The 18699-nt window shown below is 46.4% G+C and overlaps 1 protein-coding gene across 1 annotated transcript; it reads left to right on the forward strand.

The window, feature by feature from the left end:
• Positions 1-307: 307 nt before the first annotated feature.
• On the forward strand, positions 308-17946 carry LOC137543939 (rab GTPase-binding effector protein 2-like; the record flags this gene model as incomplete). The annotated part of the gene is made up of 8 exons (XM_068265003.1): positions 308-424; positions 2813-2911; positions 5650-5781; positions 7752-7890; positions 8838-8849; positions 14121-14239; positions 15746-15844; positions 17830-17946. Coding segments are annotated over 8 exons (834 nt in total), but the record flags the coding sequence as incomplete, so codon positions are not given.
• Positions 17947-18699: the final 753 nt, after the last annotated feature.

The following is an 18699-nucleotide window of genomic DNA, read 5'->3' on the forward strand; positions in this document are numbered from 1 at the left end:
TATACCTAACAGCTCCTCTTTAAGTTTCTTAACTTTTCCAGTACTGGAATAAATATGAGACTCATATCTGTGCTAATAATGTTTTCTTTCCTAGCAGTACTACACATACAAATCATATCATACGTTTACTTTCACTTCAGATTCCCTTTAAACCGGAAAACTTTCAATGGAGAAACTTTCCTGTTAATCTCCCAAATGTTCCATATTGTTTACATAGAATGCTGCGAATCTAAATGCTACACGTGTTTGCACTCATTACATTGGGCCGTAGCGTGTTGTTGACGTGTTGTGTGATCCGTGCTTTCAGGTTGCTCAGCAGACCACGGCTTTGAAGACCACCAGGGAACGTCTGGACAGGGTGACGCTGGAGAAAGAGTCCCTGCAGGATGCTCTGCGCTGCAGCGCCGAGGATTGCGCCAACCAGGCAAGTTGCTGAACACTGGGATCTTTATTATATAGCGCCATCTTCCACGGTGCTGTACAACATGCTGCTTCCAGGATCGGCTAAGCACCAGGCAAAGCACGGTGAAAACCGGGACCAAAACGTGGCTTTTCCCAAATGACGGTAAACCTCGGTAAATCGCAGAGGCCATTGTTTACCGTCGAGGAAACAGTCCATGTAAACCAGCCCTTATAGGCCTCGATTCAAAAAGCATTACCTCATGCGGTAATGCTGAAAACAGCAGACTTTACCGACCACTTAGCAAAATGTCAATTCATAAAGGCTGTTACCGCATGAAAAGCTGACATTACCGACCAGGGAGCTAAATTACCGACTTGGCTGCAGTTACCGACAACACATGTCAGTAAATTGTCAGCAAATGTCAATTCATAAAGCCTTCAACAAGCGGTAAGCCTGGCGGTAGTTACCGACACCTCTGGTGAGGTCTTAACAAGTTACCTACAGCTCTGATTAATGCAAAGTGCAGAAATCCGAAAGTCTGTTTGATTCATCTGTGGAGAGAGCCTGAGAGCCCTCTGTGTGAATCATTTCAGCAGGCAGGGAAAGACTGTGTGACTCATCTGTCTGAGTCATCAGTGGAAAGAGCCGTCTGTGTGAGTAATTTCTGCAGGCAGGGAAAGACTGTGTGACTCATCTGTCTGAGTCATCAGTGAGAGAGCCGTCTGTGTGATTCATTTCTGCAGGGCAAAGAGAGAATCGAGACACTGCTCTACTCTACCGCTCAATGGGCTGCGGTAATTTACCGACCTCCAAGGGCAGCTGGGGAAATCTTTATGAATTAGCACACAGACCGGGAAAATACCGAGTGCGGTATTTTCCCGACAAGATTCTTTTTATCGCACTGCTGTTTATGAATCGAGGCCATAGTGGTCATACACGGGTCGATATGACCAATGGATAGATCTTTCTCTGAACATTATCTGATCAGAAGGGGATCTAGCTGCTTGAATCCCTCCACACAGATTTTACATCGATTTTCACCAGGAAAATCTGTGCCTGACAGTTGCGGAGGTGCGACCGTACTCATCAGGTGCAGGATGGCAACACTCGAGCCTGAATAGAGGCGTGGTCCCAAGATTCCTACCCACAAGCCCCTGTCAGTAATCTTTGGGGGGTCCATGCTCGGTGATGGGGGACTGGAGGACTGCATGGGATGCCTCTATAGCAGGGTTGTCGGGCAAGTGGGCTGAATTGATCACTGGGGCCAGGTCGCATGGGACCACGTCGCGTGCTAGCCTCCATATCTAATGGCCACTTGCCTCCCTTATAAAGTTCCCTGTCCATTTGCTTCCCTCCCTCTCCCATGAAGTTCCCTGGTGTTTAGTGGCCCTTATCCCTCCCCTATACTGTTCCTTGGTGTCTAGTGGTCCTCCCTCCTTCCCCTATACAGTTCCCTGGTGCATAGTGCCCTCTTCCCTCACTTATACAGTTCACTGGTGTCTACTGGCCCCACTCCCTCCACTATACAGTTCCCTTGTGTCTAGTTGTCACCCTTCACACCTCTAAACAGTTCCCTAGTGTCTAGTGACCCCCCTTCATCCCCTATACAACTGTCTAGCACTCCTCCCCCTAGCACTACACCTGATGTCTAGCACTCCTCCCCCCACCTCGATATGGCTTCCCTGGTGGTTTAGAGTGGGCAAAACATAATGCAAAATGGGGAAACCACTAGGGGGGGCGAAATTTGATGGCTCTGTGGGCAACATGCGGCCCACGGGCCAGAGTTTGACATGTATACTCTATAGGATCCAGAGGCTTCCCTCTTCATAGGTATTTATTTTAACACCCGACGTTTGTCTCAGGTACACTTTTTAAAGAGAAACCGTAGCCAAGAATTGAACTTCATCCCAATCAGTAGCTGATACCCCCTTTCCCATGAGAAATCTATTCCTTTTCACAAACAGACCATCAGGGGGCGCTGTATGGCTGATATTGTGGTGAAACCCTTCCCACAGTGTCATGTCAGAACCATGGTCCTGACATCACACTGTGGGAGCATAGTTGCATTGTGGGAAATAACAGCTGTTTCCAACTGCCCAAAAAAAGCAAAGAGCAGCATCTCCTTCCAGTGACATCACCTGCCAGCTGTAAAAATGTCAGAATGTAAATCAGGGAGTGGAAAGATTTTAAATGGGAAAACATTGACTAAAGCATTTATACATAATTATTGTAAAACGTAAGCACTTTTGATTACATTATTTTCACAAGCATTCCTCTTTAAGTGTTCCACACAAATAGCCATGTGTGTGGTTAGAGTGGCCTGTTTGGGATCATTACTTCGCCGCTCCTCTGGTATGTATGGCGATGGTATGCGATAGACACAGGGTGATCTCTTTCTGTCTCGCCCAGGTGAAGCAGTTACTGGAGCAGATCAAGAATTCAGAGGACATTCTGCAGAACCTCCAGAGGAGTCTGAGCGACACCCAGCAGAAGACGTCCCGGGAAATGGTGAGACACATCACATGTCCTGTACTGGCCAATGACGGAGAAGCAAGGACGACTTTCAGAAATGTCTCTCTGCAGGGCTGACAGTAACCTGTTTCTAGAGCCAGAAATGAGTGCGTGGGTTGGGCATAGTAAACTAGATTAGAGATGGTCAATGAGGCACAAATACTTTTGATGCAGTATTATGCAAATTTTGTAAGCTTGAAAGTTATTCCATCAAATCCTGCTGAGGTAAAATTCGACTGGTTCATTTTCAAGATGCATAAATTTGCATATAAAATGTGCGCAATCCTGCATCAATTAGAAACTATTTGCATCTCATTGACCATACCTACACTAGACACTTGTTTAACCACTTCACCACTGAGGGGTTTTACCCCTTGAGCACCAGAGCAATTTTCACCTTTCAGCGCTCCTTCCATTCATTCGTCTATAACTTGAAATGGACTATATCTTGTTTTTTTCGCCACTAATTAGGCTTTCTTTAGGTGGGACATAATGCCAAGAATTATTTTATTCTAAATGTGTTTTAATGGGAAAATAGATAAAAAAAATCATTATTTTTCAGTTTTTGGCCATTATAGTTTTTAAATACATGCTACCGTAATTAATAATCTTAATTAATAATTAAAATCCACGTAATTTATTTTCCCATTTGTCCTGGTTATAAAACCGTTTAAATTGTGTCCCTATCCCAATGTTTGGCGACAATATTTTATTTGGAAATAAAGGTGCATTTTTTTCAGTTTTGCGTCCATCCCTAATTACAAGCCCATAGTTTATAAAGTAACAGTGTTATACCCTCTTGACATAAATATTTAAAAAGTTCAGTCCCTAAGGTAACTATTTATGTATTTTTTTTAATTGTAATTTTTTTTTTTATTACAAAAAAAAAATAAAAATTGGAGAGTGTGGGAGATTAAGGAGTTAATTTTTTGTGTAAAACTATTGTATTTGTATATGAAAAATGCTTTAGGGTGTAGTTTTACTATTTGGCCACAAGATGGCCACAGTAACTTTTTGTTTATGCGACCTACAAGCGTACAGGAAGTACGCTTGCAGGAAGTGTTATGAGGCTGGGAAACTGTTTTTTTTTTCCACAATGATCGCTGCTTCTCATAGAAGCAGCCGATCATTGCGGGGGCTTAGATTAACGAACGGGAACGTTTTTTCCCGTTCATTGATCTCCGGGCGAGCGGGCGGCGGCGGCATGCATGAGAGCGGGAGCACGCGCACGAGCAAGCGGGAGCGCGGGCAGCGGCGGGTGCTGCGGATATCTCTGTCCCTGGGGTTGAAAGGATGGAAAAAGGAACGGAGATATCCGCACCGCTGGGGGTAAAGTGCTTAAGCTTAACTGAAGTGAGAGGGCTATAGAGGCTGCCATATTTATTTCCTGTTAAACAATTCCAGTTTCCTGGCAGCCCTGCTGGTCTATTTGGCTGCAGTAGTGTCTGAATCACACCAGAAACAAGCATGCAGCTAATCTTGTCAGATGTGACAATAATTTCAGAAACACCTGATCTGCTGCATGCTTGTTAAGGGCTATGGCTGAAAGTATTAGAGGGGTGGATCAGCAGGGCAGCCAGGCAACTGGTAATGTTTAAGAGAAAATAAATATGGCAGCCTCCTCATCCATCTCGCTTTCGTTTTGTTCTTTAAGAGGTGGAATTTAAGTAGAACATTACATACAGGTGTGTCAAAATGATAGCTTCGTGAATAACACTCCTTCCTTGCTGCATTGGAGTTCCAGGCTAGAGTTTCAGCCAAGAAACTATCTGCCTGGAATCTCTGTTCTCGCCGTAACCACAGGACCAGAATTCAACCAACTGGGGTTCTTACATTTATTAAGTCTACAGAATCGACCGGCAAAACATTTCACGTTCTCTACTCTTCCTCAGGGCTGCCTATAGTAGAGGCCTTTGGGACTGTTGTGCTTCATTGATTCTTCGGTTGTATGCTTTACCTCTGTTTGCAAGGCTTTCCTCCAGGTACTCCAGATTCCCCCAACATCCTAAAATCCTACGTGTAGGGTAGTTTGTTCTCCAAAAACGTGCTATGTTAGTGACATTAGACTGTGACTATGGTAGGATTAGAGTGTGAGCTCCTCTGAGGACAGTCAGTGACATGACTATGTACTCTGTAATGTGCTGCAGGAGATGTCAGTGCTATATAAATACATAATAATAATATGGTAGGACATTAGACGATGACTATGGTAGGATTAGATTGTGAGCTCCTCTGAGGACAGTCAGTGACATGACTATGTACTCTGTAAAGTGCTGCAGGAGATGTCAGTGCTATATAAATACATAATCATAATATGGTAGAACATTAGAATAGGACTTGGTGGGATTAGATTGTGAGCTCCTCTGTGGACAGTCAGTGATATGCCTATGTACTCTGTATAGTGCTGCAGAAGATGTCAGTGCTATATAAATACATAATCATAATATAGGACATTAGACTATGACTATGGTAGGATTAGCGTGTGAGCTTCTCTGAGGACAGTCAGTGACATGACTATGTACTCTGTAAAGTGCTGCAGAAGATGTCAGTGCTATATAAATACATAATAATAATAATATGGTAGGACATTAGACTATGACTATGGTAGGATTAGAGTGTGAGCTCCTCTGAGGACAGTCAGTGACATGACTATGTACTCTGTAAAGTGCAGCTGCTTTTGAGTTTATTATCCGATTGGTATGTGATTATAGCCTTGTGTATTTGTTCCCCCACAGGCAGCCCTGACTGCCTCCTTCAGCCGCTTGTGCCAGGAGGTGAACTGCCTCAAAGAAGAGAACGAAAAACTGAGATCTTTGAGCTCAGAGCCGCCACCTAGTGGGCAGGGAGAACAACTCTCTTCACAGCAGGTAAGTACATAAACCTCCATAGCCACAGATGTGAGCCCTGTGGCAGTTAGTGGCTGCAAAAGCCAGCAGCAAATATACTGAACTCCATGATAATGATGATGATGATACCTGAGTACAGAAAGCAACATTGTACGCTTGTAATTGGGAACATCTTGTGTGTGGCCAATGGTTAAAAGTTGTGAAATATACATTTGGGCACCTGCGGGTTCGTAGCGCTCGCTTTGCTTCTCTGATAAGGCATGTTAACTTTGATAAGGTGTGATATCTTTGAGGTGTGATATCTTTGATGAGGTGTGATATCTTTGTTAAGGTGTGATAACTTTGATAAGGTGTGATAACTTTGATAAGGTGTGATATCTTTGATAAGGTGTGATATCTTTGATAAGGTGTGATATCTTTGATAAGGTGTGATCTCTTTGATAAGGTGTGATATCTTTGATAAGGTGTGATATCTTTGATAAGGTGTGATAACTTTGATAAGGTGTGATATCTTTGATAAGGTGTGATAACTTTGATAAGGTGTGATAACTTTGATAAGGTGTGATATCTTTGATAAGGTGTGATATCTTTGATAAGGTGTGATATCTTTGATAAGGTGTGATATCTTTGATAAGGTGTGATATCTTGAGTTTTAATGAACAAGCCCTTAGTGTTGGTGTGTTTGCGTGTTACTGTGTTAAAATTAGCTTAAACAAAGCCTGTAAGGAAAAGTGTCCTTAGGCTATACTTACCTCAGGAGGGAAAGCCTCTGCATCCAAATGAAGCTTCCCCTGTCCCCCTCACCCCCTGGATCCAGCGCTGGCCCCACCCAAAAAGTGCAGGCACAATAGCAGCTGCAGCACATGGCAATGATATTTACATCTGCGCTCCTGCACAGGCGCAGTACCATCATCCCCTTCTGGCTCCGATTCGTGCTTGCACAGTAGCGAGGTCCCGATCGGGCTCGGTTTTTTCCGTCAGAGCCCGAGGGGGAATCTGGTACTGCGCAGGAGCATTGATGTAACTATTGCCGTGTGCGGCAGCCGCTACTGCGCCTGCGCTTTTTGGGTACCGCCACAGGAAGAAGAGAGGACGGGGAAGCCTCATTAGGATCCGGAGGCTTCCCCTCCCGAGACTTTTTTTCTTACAGGTACTCTTTAAAATGAGGTTATGATCAATGCCATAAGCTCGTATTAGGAGGCTTGTGTTAAAGTCTGTACACATGCTAGATTGAAGTCTGCGCACACAAAAGAGTGGCGTCGCTTAAGATACATTACCCGGCAAAAATAAGCGACAAGTAGCTTAAACAACCTTGTCCACACACACACCGATATTCCAAAGGAGTATGTTGTTCAAATTCTTCACACCATCAGAAAGTGATATTCCACGCGACGTGCGCATGCTTCGGGAAAAATAATTTGAACGACCTTGTATACACCGGCCAACTGCACGATATCTGCTTGACAGTCATCTGAATTGATCTGCCGGTTGCATCGGACACTTTGCCCGATATCAGTCTCTGGTCCTTATTGTTTAACGTAGTTTGGCTACATTTTAGTGCCGATACAGTGATATCTGTCTTTCGTCTGATGTTTTAAATGGCATTTATTTAACGTGTGTATTATAGGGATGATCAACAAGATGCAAATATTTCCGAGTTCATGCAGATTTATGCACATTTTTATGCAAATATATGCAGCTTGAAAATGGACCAATCAGTTTAAACCTGGGTGGGACTTGATTGGTCCGTTTTCAAGCTGCATATATTTGCATAAAAATTTACATAGATGTGCATGAACTCAGAAATATTTGCATCTCATATCCCTAGTATACAAGACTAAACTAAAGCTTTTGTTCTACAAGGCACAGTTAGTCCATTTAACCCATAAAAGGAGTGGGGACCGCTTCAAAGTACATTATGTAATATATAATGTGTATATGTAGTGTAAAGAGGCCCTGCAGGAAGTCTTACTATGCTGCTTGCTTTGCAGAGAGTGGAGAAGCACAGGCAGGAACGGCTTTGTATCGAGATCGTCAGTCTGCAGGAGGAGCTGAAGGCGGAGCAAGTTGCCAAGAATGACCTGGAGGAGCAGCTGAGGAGACAGACGGATTCACAAACCGAGGAGAGGGGTGAGAGAGGGCAACACCTATACTTGCCTACAAATGTGCTGAGATGAGCCACACACTAGACTTCCTCACTCTACTCATCATGACTTTATGTGGGGGCTGCAGCATAGCATTCCTCTGCACTGCCACCTTCTGGTGAACTCCGGTACTGCGCATTAGTTTGAGGCTTCTATGATTACAAACAGGCAATAAAGTATCGCCGAGTTTACATGGGACTATTTTACCCCACAAACAGTCAGAAGTCTGGCCTTTTTAAAGGACCACTCCTGAGAAAAAAGTAAGTCGTTCAAACCTGACAGAACAGACAGGTTTTGGAATAGTCCATCTCTTAATGGCGGATTCTCAGGGTTTTCTTTGTTTTCAAAAGCATTTCCTGAATGGCGATCTAAGGCCTGGTGCACACCAGAGGAGCTTTTCTGAGCGTTTTGAGTTTTTGAAACCTCCTGCTAATGTTATCCTATGTGTCTGTGCACACTGGAGCGATGAGGTTTTGTAAAAAAAACCAAAAACATAGCATTACATTGGGAAGAGCTTTTGAAACCTCTAGCGTTTGGGGAGCTTTTCTGGTGTGTCTCAGCCCTAACTGGCAAAACAGTAAGATACCAGCCAGCCTCCCTACTCACTCGCACACTATTTTGTCAGCTAGGCTTAGCAACTGTCATTCAGGGAATGCTTTTGAAAACAAAAGAAAGCCCTGAAAATCCCCCATGGGGAGATGGACTAGTCCTGAACCTGTCAGTTCTGTCAGACTTTAACTGCTTACTTTTTTTTCGCTGGAGTGGTCCTTCAATACAACACCCGTTGTATGCTCCCCATTGTCACGTTTTCTGTATGTTACACTGATTAGGAAACTGTATTTGCTAGAGTTTTTATGATTTTATTTTTTCCCCCTAACATTCTCTCTCTTTCTCTCTCTCTCTCTCTTTGTCCTCCTTTTCATGGGATTGCAGAGATCGTAGAAGGTAAGCCTGATGTGATTGTGGTCTGGTTTGGTCAGGGGATTGGGTGTGTTTCTTTTTTCTACGTCTGTTGCTTGTGTTTTCAAATAAAGGTTAGCTTTTGAGGAAAGCAGCGTGATGCACGCTAACCTAGGATGAGGAGTCAGATTCTCATTTGTCCGTCCATAAAAACATGCTGTGAACAGTATAAAAGTGCATACATATCAATACTCTCCTGCACTGCATACTAGACCCTTGCTTGACACATTTTGGCAAGTTACAGGAAAAAAAAAGTTTTAAAAATAAATGTTATCACTTTTTGCACAGAAATCCTGGGAAAATTGAACGCCAGGAAGGTTAAGAAAGAATGCCACATTATTGGTCTTCTCCTGTAACAGCAATATACTTGTAACTGCAGTTGGCAGTCCAGGAAGCACCCTATGCAAGCTATTGTGTAGACCAGAGGTCCCCAAAGTTTTTTTTTTTTATTTTTTTTTTTTTGGTCAAGGGCCGGGTCAACATACTTCAGACTGCCCGGGGGGCGGAACATACATAAAATTAACATACATAAAATGATGTTGAAAAACATTACATTGAATCTAGATTGATTCCCCCCAATCATGGAGGAAAGCTCCCAGCAGCAGCCATTCAGTCATGCGGAGCCCAAAGAACGTCTTTGTTCACCAGACAGTGAAGCACACTTAGGTGACAACCTGCCCTCTAATTGGACAGCAGTGTCACCTGATGCAGAATTGGATGCCAGCACATGACTGCTCACTGGCTTCTACAGTATGTGGATGGGTGGGGCCAGCACTGCTATTCTATATGCGAGCTGCAGATATTTAAATGTGCAGTGGGCCACATCTATAAGTTATACATTTTGTGTTTGGGGGGGGGGGGGGGGCTAGGGAAAAAGCCTTGGGGGGCCGAATTCGGCCCGCGGGCCGTGGTTTGAGGACCACTGGTGTAGACCGTAGCAGGGCTGGCCCTCTGTTAGACTAAATACATAATGCAAAGCGATGCCTGCTGAAACAAATCCATTGTCAGCCAGCATTGTGCCTGGGCTGGGGTGAATTGAATGAAATCACCCTGAGGAACAACAGACTCTGCCTGAGAGAACATGTTTATCTTTGCTGGCACAGCAGGAGCTCTAGAAACCCTGTTTAATCAGAGGCTAGGGCCTCTTCTTCATGAGCAGCTGACAGGTGGTGAATTCACCTCCTGTCAGCTGCTCCAGTCCACCGGTCGGGTGCTTGTTAGTGCTTGGCATGGGCAGTGGACAGGTAACGGCGCAGTATGTGAACGCTTGATACTTGTGGTGTTACAAGTACTGCATTTTAATTGCACCTGAGTGGCAGTCGTGGCAGGCAGATAGGGATTCCCTACGATATTTTCTGGCAATAGTTTTGGAGCGACGAGCGATCTTTTCCACGATCTTGTGAGTTGGGTACAGGCATGCGATCACGTGAATGTTGTTTAGCGTTGCACGGGGATAATGACCACCATGGTGGATCTGATCTTTAACCACTTAAGGACCACGGTATTTTCCTGATATCGGTGCTGCGTGGGCTCTCCAGCCCGCAGCACCGATCAGGATTGAGCCTGGGCGATCAGACTTCCCCCTCCCCCCTTTTTTTCCCCACTAGGGGGATGTCCTGCTGGGGGGGTCTGATCGCCGCCGGCTCTCTGCGCTTTGTGGGGGGGGCTCTTCAAAGCCCCCCTCCGCAGCGATTTCTGCCCTCTCTGCCCATACCTGCTTCTCCCGCAGGCTATGGGCTGCGCAGGACGGATATTGTCACAGGAGCCCTAGTGGTCAGACCGCAAATTGCCTTCCAATCGGTTTCAGCACACAGACCATGCAAGCTTTGGTCGCGATCTTTGCGCAGAAACAGACAGAAATTTGGGCAGCAGTCCGACCAGAAGGGAGCCTGTGAGGTACGGTAATTACAACTTTACACACTATTTCAGGCTATAACTGCCACCACCTCTGTTTTCTGAGACAGAGGAACTCACTAACTGGTTATTTCTAGACCTGCAAATAAAAACGGTTAACGCACTCTATTCTGTCCGGCTAATAACAACAATAGTAGCGTCTCTTCAGAAGTCTGAGTTCAGTTCCTGTGTATGCTGAATAATAGGGTAGCGGAGCAGTGAATGACTTTAGTAAAGTCTTTTATTCACGGCAATATAAATAATTAATATATACAGACAATTATTAAAATCAACAATTATTGAAGCATTAATAGCCAGTATAAAAAAATAAAAGAAAGGGAGAAAAAATACTTAGTTCCTGGAAAGATGTTCTTTAGTGGGAAGAATCAAAGTTCCTTGGTAAAGTCCTTTGTTTCAGCTCAATTTAAAATATAAGCAAAATGGAAAATGTCCGTTGTTTCAGTTCAGACAAGATGGCCGATCAAGATGGCCGCTAGCCATGTGTCCTCTGGCTAGCACCAGACAGCTCTCATAGGCCTGGTGCACACCAAAAACCGCTAGCAGATCCGCAAAATGCTAGCAGATTTTGAAACGCTTTTTCTTCTTTTTCTGTAGCGTTTCAGCTAGCATTTTGCGGTTTTGTGAAGCGTTTTTGGTGTAGTAGATTTCATGTATTGTTACAGTAAAGCTGTTACTGAACAGCTTCTGTAACAAAAACGCCTGCAAAACCGCTCTGAACCTCCGTTTTTCAGAGCTGTTTGCGTTTTTCCTATACTTAACATTGAGGCAGAAACGCATCCGCAATCCAAAATCTGCAGCAGCCCAGGAGTATGCGTTTCTGCAAAACGCCTCCCGCTCTGGTGTGCACCAGCCCATTGAAATACATTACCCTAGCGGATCCGCACCAGCAAGCGGATCGCAAACCGCAGCAGAACCGCTCTGGTGTGCACTAGGCCATACAGATGGAATGTGGAGGACTCAGGGCCCACCTACCGGCCATGTGCTTTTGATGAAGCTGGTTTGGGGGTGTGACAGTTCCGGCCCCCTTTGAGTTACCAACCAATGACAGTTCATTCCCTCTGAGAGATTTTAGGGCTAAACTTATAAAATTCCGTAACTCATGAACGAAACATGTCATTTTTAGGTGGATATCAGATTCATACTTGTCGGAAAATACCGATTAATATGACATCAGACATGACTAGTGCAGCGGGTCAGGTTCCTGAGAAGATTCATACCGCAATAACCGGACGGGCTATGGCGATGAATTTCATATCAGCACGTTGGGCAGACTTTAACGAATGAGACTATATGAATTTTATAGCTGTGCGATATACGGTCTCCATTTAATAGGTAAGAAACCCTATCCCACAGGTTTTCATATACTGCCTTGTCGGTGCCGCTCCGGCTGCTTTGTCATGGCCCCCTGGAGAGCCGGTTTCCTGGTTCTTTTCATGGGGCCATCTGGCTGTGGGGGGAGAGGAGCTCGTCCCTGCAGGGAATCTGGCCACGTGCGACATTCCTGAGGGGTGAGGGGAATGCTTTGCTCACAGGGGAACAGATCTCTGGATTAAAAAAAACACAAAAGTGTCGTGTTCTGATCGCTTGCACGACTGCACAGATCTGACAGGGAGCGATCAGGAAATCGACTGTGAATTCTCTAGATTCACCTGCATTTCTCACGGCTGTTCCGTGACAGATATCCGTCCTGCGCCGGATAGGATAGGCTTTAGCCTATCAGATGCCGGCGATCCCCGGCCAATCAGAGGCCGGGGATCGCCGATCTCCGTCATGGCGCTGCTGCGTAGCAGCGCCGTATTGATGTAAACAGCGGGGATTTCTTCCCCGCGTGTTTACATTATGCGTGCGAGCCACGATCGGCGGCTCGCACACTGTTCACAGAGACACCCTCCGTGAACTGGCATGTTCCCATGCAAAACCACAAACGACCAGGCGCCGCCTATCGGCGTTAGCTGGTCGTTAAGTGGTTAAGATCCCCGATGACTCTGCGCAATGTACTGCGATCACTTGACTCCCTGTTAGCGTCCGTCGCGGTCCATTGTGTGACGCCGCAGGAACCCGAAAGCCGAAAGATGGAATGTGGAAAGCTTGTCCTCAGGAAGACGTTGCTGGACCCATCTTCCTCCGTCAGGTGGGGAGTAATCAGCTTTAGACAGACAAACCTTTCAGGGGCAGAAAAGGTTCTTATGAGTGATTTTTTTTAAAACCTGTTACAGTATAAGTAAGGGAAAAGGGTGCAAAAAATGGATTAAAATAACTGATATAGCTGGGAGGATAGTTTTATTTGATGCATCGTGGGATCCTAATTTAATACACACTGTATATATTTTTTTTTGATACTAAAGTCCAAACCACGACTTGTATGCCACCTGGTGGTGTAGATGGGGTGGTGCACAGCTGAACTTAGTTACTCTAACTAGAGCAGGGGTCTCAAACTCAATTTTCCTGGGGGCCGCAGGAGGCAAAGTCAGAATGAGGCTGGGCCGCATAAGGAATTTCACAATCGCGGCGCATCGCCGCCTCTGCCCGCCCCTCTCACTCTTCCTTCACAGAGAGGGGCGGGGAGAGGCGGCGATCCGTGCACCGATTGACGTCAGGAGGGGCAGAGCTGAAGCTGAAAGCTCTGCCCCTTCCAGGAAATGCCGTCGGATTGCCCCCCGGCGATTTGGGGGCTCTGCAGCCCTCATTTAACGGCGGGGATGCGGCGGATTACTTGGGAGCACTGAAGCGAACTTATAAGGAAGCTTTTGCCAGCGAGGGCCACAAAATATTGTATCAAGGGCCGCAAATGGCCCACGGGCCGCGAGTTTGAGAGCCCTGAACTAGAGTAAAATTGGAGCTCTTGCCCATAATGATGAAAGTAGACCCTTGTGTGGGCTCCTCTGAGGACAATCCTACTTCCTAATGATATTCATTGGCCCAATCCCCCAAGTCAGAATAATTCCTAATCTGAATTGCGCATCCAGCTGCCACCGATCACACCTGGAAAGGCAGAAGTAGACAATCTTGCAAATGTTGTATAAGAGGACCAGTCATGTTATCTGTCTGCGTGTATGACAATGGCAGCTGTCACTGATTACACCTGGGAAGGCATGAGTAGACGATCTTGCATGTGTAATATAAGAGGACCGGTCATGTTATCTGTCTGCAGTTATTGCTGTGTGTGTGACAATGGCAGCTGTCACCAATAACACCTGGAAAGGCAGAAGTAGCCGATCTAGGACGATCTTGCATGTGTTGTATAAGATGACCTGTCATGTTATTTGTCTGTATGTGTGACAAGAGCTGTCACTGATCGCATCTGGAAAGGCAGAAGTAGACGATCTTTTGTTGTGGTATAAGAGGACCGGTCATGTTATCTGTCTGTACTTGTGACAATGGCTCTGTGCTCTCTGCTTTCTCCAGCCACTCTCTCCAGCCTGAGGACGGAGATGGACCGGATCCAGCAGGACAGGAAGCAGGTGAGGTTGATGGAAAAGCTGATTCTGTCATTTCCTGCACAGCCGTCCTCCGCCCTGGCTGCATGCTGGGCCCTCTCCAGGCTTCCTCTTTGTGTCTGTGTTTGTCTCTGTGCCCTTAAAGTGGAAATAAACCAACATTTTCCTTTTAGGACAGTGAAGCTGGCTACACGCTATTAAGGCCATACATGCATGTGCAATAAAGAGAAGAGAGAGTAAACCACACATGTCACAAATTGGTGAAAAATATGCTCATAACATGAGGGCAAAAAAGGAACAATTTTGACCATAATAATGTTGAAAAGTGACAATTGCAATAAGGCAATAAATGAGCGTCAGGTTAAAACCTCCCTAGCGTTCTGGATGAGCTAGGCTCATCCAGAGATGCCGGAGGTCACCGCTCAGGCCCCGCTGGGCCGATTTGAATAATTTTTTTTTTAAACACGCAGCAAGCACTTTGCTTACTGCGTGTCTTACCCGATCGCCGCTGCTCGCCGCCGCTACCCGCCGCGATACAGGGCCCCCCCAGCCGAGACCCCGTGCGCTGCCTGGCCAATTAGTGCCAGGCAGCGCTGAGGGGGTGGATCGGGTCTCCCTGTGACGTCGCTGATGTCGATAACGCCACGACGTTCGTCGCCATAGCGACGGGAGAAGCCCTCAAGGAAATCCCGTTCAGAACGGGATTTCTAGACGGGTCATTGCGCCGGCGACGATTGGAGGGCAGGGAGGGACGCCGCAGGGAGGGGGGAATCATGTAGCTAGCTCTAGGCTAGCTACATGAAAAAAAAAAAAGTGCAAAAAATGGAACGCCAGGCAGGTTAATGGCACAAATAATAAGCTTAATAAGCTATAGTGATACATACCCAGGTCAGGAGAACAAAGTCACAGAAAGTTGTAATTCAGGATTGGAGAAGATGGCTGTACACCCCACATGTGGCATAGTTCGTATGACCACTTCCTCTGGAGCTGCAATGTTTTGCCGGGTCAGACCCGGATTTACATCACAGGAGCCTATAGGCACCCTAGACTTCTCCCTCCATGAGTCTACAAACACCTGCCGAACTGCACCGCAAGCCAAGAAGTTTGGCTCCCTTACTTCCCTTGACTTACAGGTGCCCCTTAGTATTAGGTAGCCAGAAGTACCCTCAGTATTTAGTAGCTAGAGGTGACCCCAAGTATTAGGTAGCTAGATGTGCCCTGACTGGAGGGAGATCTGGTCAGTGGAATGCAGAGAGCAGGGTGAGTAACTACTTATTTACACTCTCATCAGGACTCTGCATAGGGAAGGAGGGAGGGAGGCAGTAGAGAAGGGGAGCGAGCTGCCTTTCCATTAGCAGGTGCCTGTAGGCTTGTGTCTACAGTGCCTTATGGTAAATCTGGGCCTGTGTCAGGTAATGATGAGCAGGGCTGTGGAGTCGAAGCAATTTTGGGTACCTGGATTTTTTTACCGACTCCAGTCTTGTTAGGTCAATGTCTTGTTTTGTTGATCCTCTTCTCCTCTTGTTGTAGGCGGAGCTGCAGCTTCAGGAGTCGGAGACTCAGGTGCAGAAGCTGTGGGACTCTCTGGGCGAGCAGGAGAAGCTGCTGCAGAAGGAGAAGGAGGAGAAGGTATGAGGGAATTTCTGCTCTGTTATAATTGTGTGGAAACACGGGGTGGACATGATACACAGTCCTTTTCTAGGCTTGTAAGACAAAACGGGAGACAATCGAGAGCCCCTGGTAGTGCGGTATGTTGAGTAAGACGATCTCCAATATTACATGTAGTGAAGGAATACTCACAAAGGTGGGTTTCCACCAAGGTAACCACTGTATAGGCCGGTGGGGAGATTAGACCCGACCACACTCTTGTTCAGATGTCGCTCTCCGTCAATGTCCAAAAAACAAAACAAAGGATTAACACCCCTTCACCAAGGGTAGACTACTTGGTGGAGGGGTGTTACCCCTTTGATATTGTTCGACATTTTTTCTAAAATATGCTAAAAACAGTTTAAAAAGGGAGGTGATGATGTACTTACCCCTCCAAATATAGACTCAGAAAGTCGAGATTCATTGTAAAACAAACTTTAATCAAAAAGCTCAAAAACAGACAATGCGTTTTGCCAGTGGCGTAGCTAAGGAGCTCTGGGCCTGGTGCAAGTTATACATTGGGGCCCCCCCAAGGACTCTATACATAACAATTGATACAGCGCACCAAAATCTACCAATGGCTACTGCAGTGTCAGAGGTGCAGGAAGGGGGATGGGGGGATAACAGCTTGTTAATGATTACTACTAATCAAAGTATCTATAGAAGTGATTATTATGAGCACAGGACCAATAGAGAACGTTGAGGGAGGGCCCCTCTGTCCTAAGGGCCCCGATGCGGTCGCAACCTCTGCACCCCCTATAGCTACGCCCCTGAGTTTCGCAGGTATCAACCCACTTCTTCAGCCAATGAAAAGAGCAACTTTGCAGATCTTTTAGCAAAAAAAAATAAAATAAAAATAAATAAAAAATAGCACTTCCGCTTTCACTAAAAGATCAACAAAGTTTCTCCTTTCATTGCCTGAACAAGTGTGTTGATACCTGTGAAACGTGTTACCTGTTTTGGAGCTTTTTGATTAAAGAGAATCTTTATTAAAAAATTCCCCTGGGGGGTACTCACCTCAGGAGGGGGAGGCCCCTGGATCTTATCAAGGCTTCCCCCGTCGTCCTCCGTCCGATGGTGGTCTCGCTAGAAGTCCATGAACGACGGCCATGTAAATATTTACCTTCCCGGCTCCAGCACAGGAGCGGCTCTCGGCTTGGAAGTAGGCGGGAATGGCCAATCCCAGTCAGGTCTGCTCTACTGCTTAGACGCAAGTCGCCTGCGCAGTACAGCGGGCCCGACTGGGATCGGCTATTTCCAAGTCGAGTCGCAACAGCGCCCCCGCTGGAGCCCGGGAAGATAAATATCTCATAACCTGACAAATTGTCGGCTGTGCATTCGGAGGGCTGCAGCGAGACCACCGTGGGACGGAGGAGGATTGCGATTGAGCTACTATACCCATTATAGTACAGCTCAATCGCATACAAAACGCGACAGAATGACGATTGCGATTTGACCAAAATCGCAATCGGATCGCACTAATGAAAATTGCTGCTGCAGTTTACATTAGTTTAATGTACCTTGCGATTTGCGATCAGAATCAAATCGAAAATCGCAGGGTAGTGGAAAAAGGCCCTAACTATTAAAAATCGCAAAACGCATGTAGTGTTCGGGAGGCCTTATGCTGAATCTCGACTTTCTGCGTTTGTATTTGGGGATGTAAGTCTACTACTACCTCCATTTAACTGTGCTTTTCTAGGTTTTTCACCATGTTTCTGTAGTAGAATGTAGTGTTAGTTGGAGGTGATGGGGGGAGAGGGGGGTCTTCACTTCCGGACCACAGCCGCAGTTGACATCATTGCTCCAGTGGCAAAACATAATCCACCTCCAAATAGAGCTGTTCTTCCCTATTTTTGACATCTGGAGAATGTAACTGTCTGGGCACATCACACAACACCTACTGTCTGACTAATGCCCCACCTGCAGACTTCAGTGGTCACCGTTTCCTTGTTGTCTTACATCTCCAGGCTTCTCTTGAGTATGCACTAAATGAGGAGAAGAACAAGATCAGCCGACTGCAGGCCGAGGTGAAGACCAGCGACGAGGTGCAAAGGGACTTCGTCCTGCTTTCCCAAAAGCTTCAGGTATTCCAGTCTCTGTGCCCTTATCCAGGGGCATCAGTCTCTGTGTCGTTATCCAGGGGCATCAGTCTCTGTGTCCTTATCCAGGGGCATCAGTCTCTGTGTCCTTATCCAGGGGCATCAGTCTCTGTGTCCTTATCCAGGGGCATCAGTCTCTGTGTCCTTATCCAGGGGCATCAGTCTCTGTGTCCTTATCCAGGGGCATCAGTCTCTGTGTCCTTATCCAGGGGCATCAGTCTCTGTGTCCTTATCCAGGGGCATCAGTCTCTGTGTCCTTATCCAGGGGCATCAGTCTCTGTGTCCTTATCCAGGGGCATCAGTCTCTGTGTCCTTATCCAGGGGCATCAGTCTCTGTGTCCTTATCCAGGGGCATCAGTCTCTGTGTCCTTATCCAGGGGCATCAGTCTCTGTGTCCTTATCCAGGGGCATCAGTCTCTGTGTCCTTATCCAGGGGCATCAGTCTCTGTGTCGTTATCCAGGGGCATCAGTCTCTGTGTCGTTATCCAGGGGCATCAGTCTCTGTGTCGTTATCCAGGGGCATCAGTCTCTGTGTCCTTATCCAGGGGCATCAGTCTCTGTGTCCTTATCCAGGGGCATCAGTCTCTGTGTCGTTATCCAGGGGCATCAGTCTCTGTGTCGTTATCCAGGGGCATCAGTCTCTGTGTCGTTATCCAGGGGCATCAGTCTCTGTGTCGTTATCCAGGGGCATCAGTCTCTGTGTCGTTATCCAGGGGCATCAGTCTCTGTGTCGTTATC

Source organism: Hyperolius riggenbachi, unplaced genomic scaffold (genome assembly GCF_040937935.1).
Source record: "Hyperolius riggenbachi isolate aHypRig1 unplaced genomic scaffold, aHypRig1.pri scaffold_563, whole genome shotgun sequence".
In the NCBI taxonomy this organism is placed as follows: Eukaryota; Metazoa; Chordata; class Amphibia; order Anura; family Hyperoliidae; genus Hyperolius; species Hyperolius riggenbachi.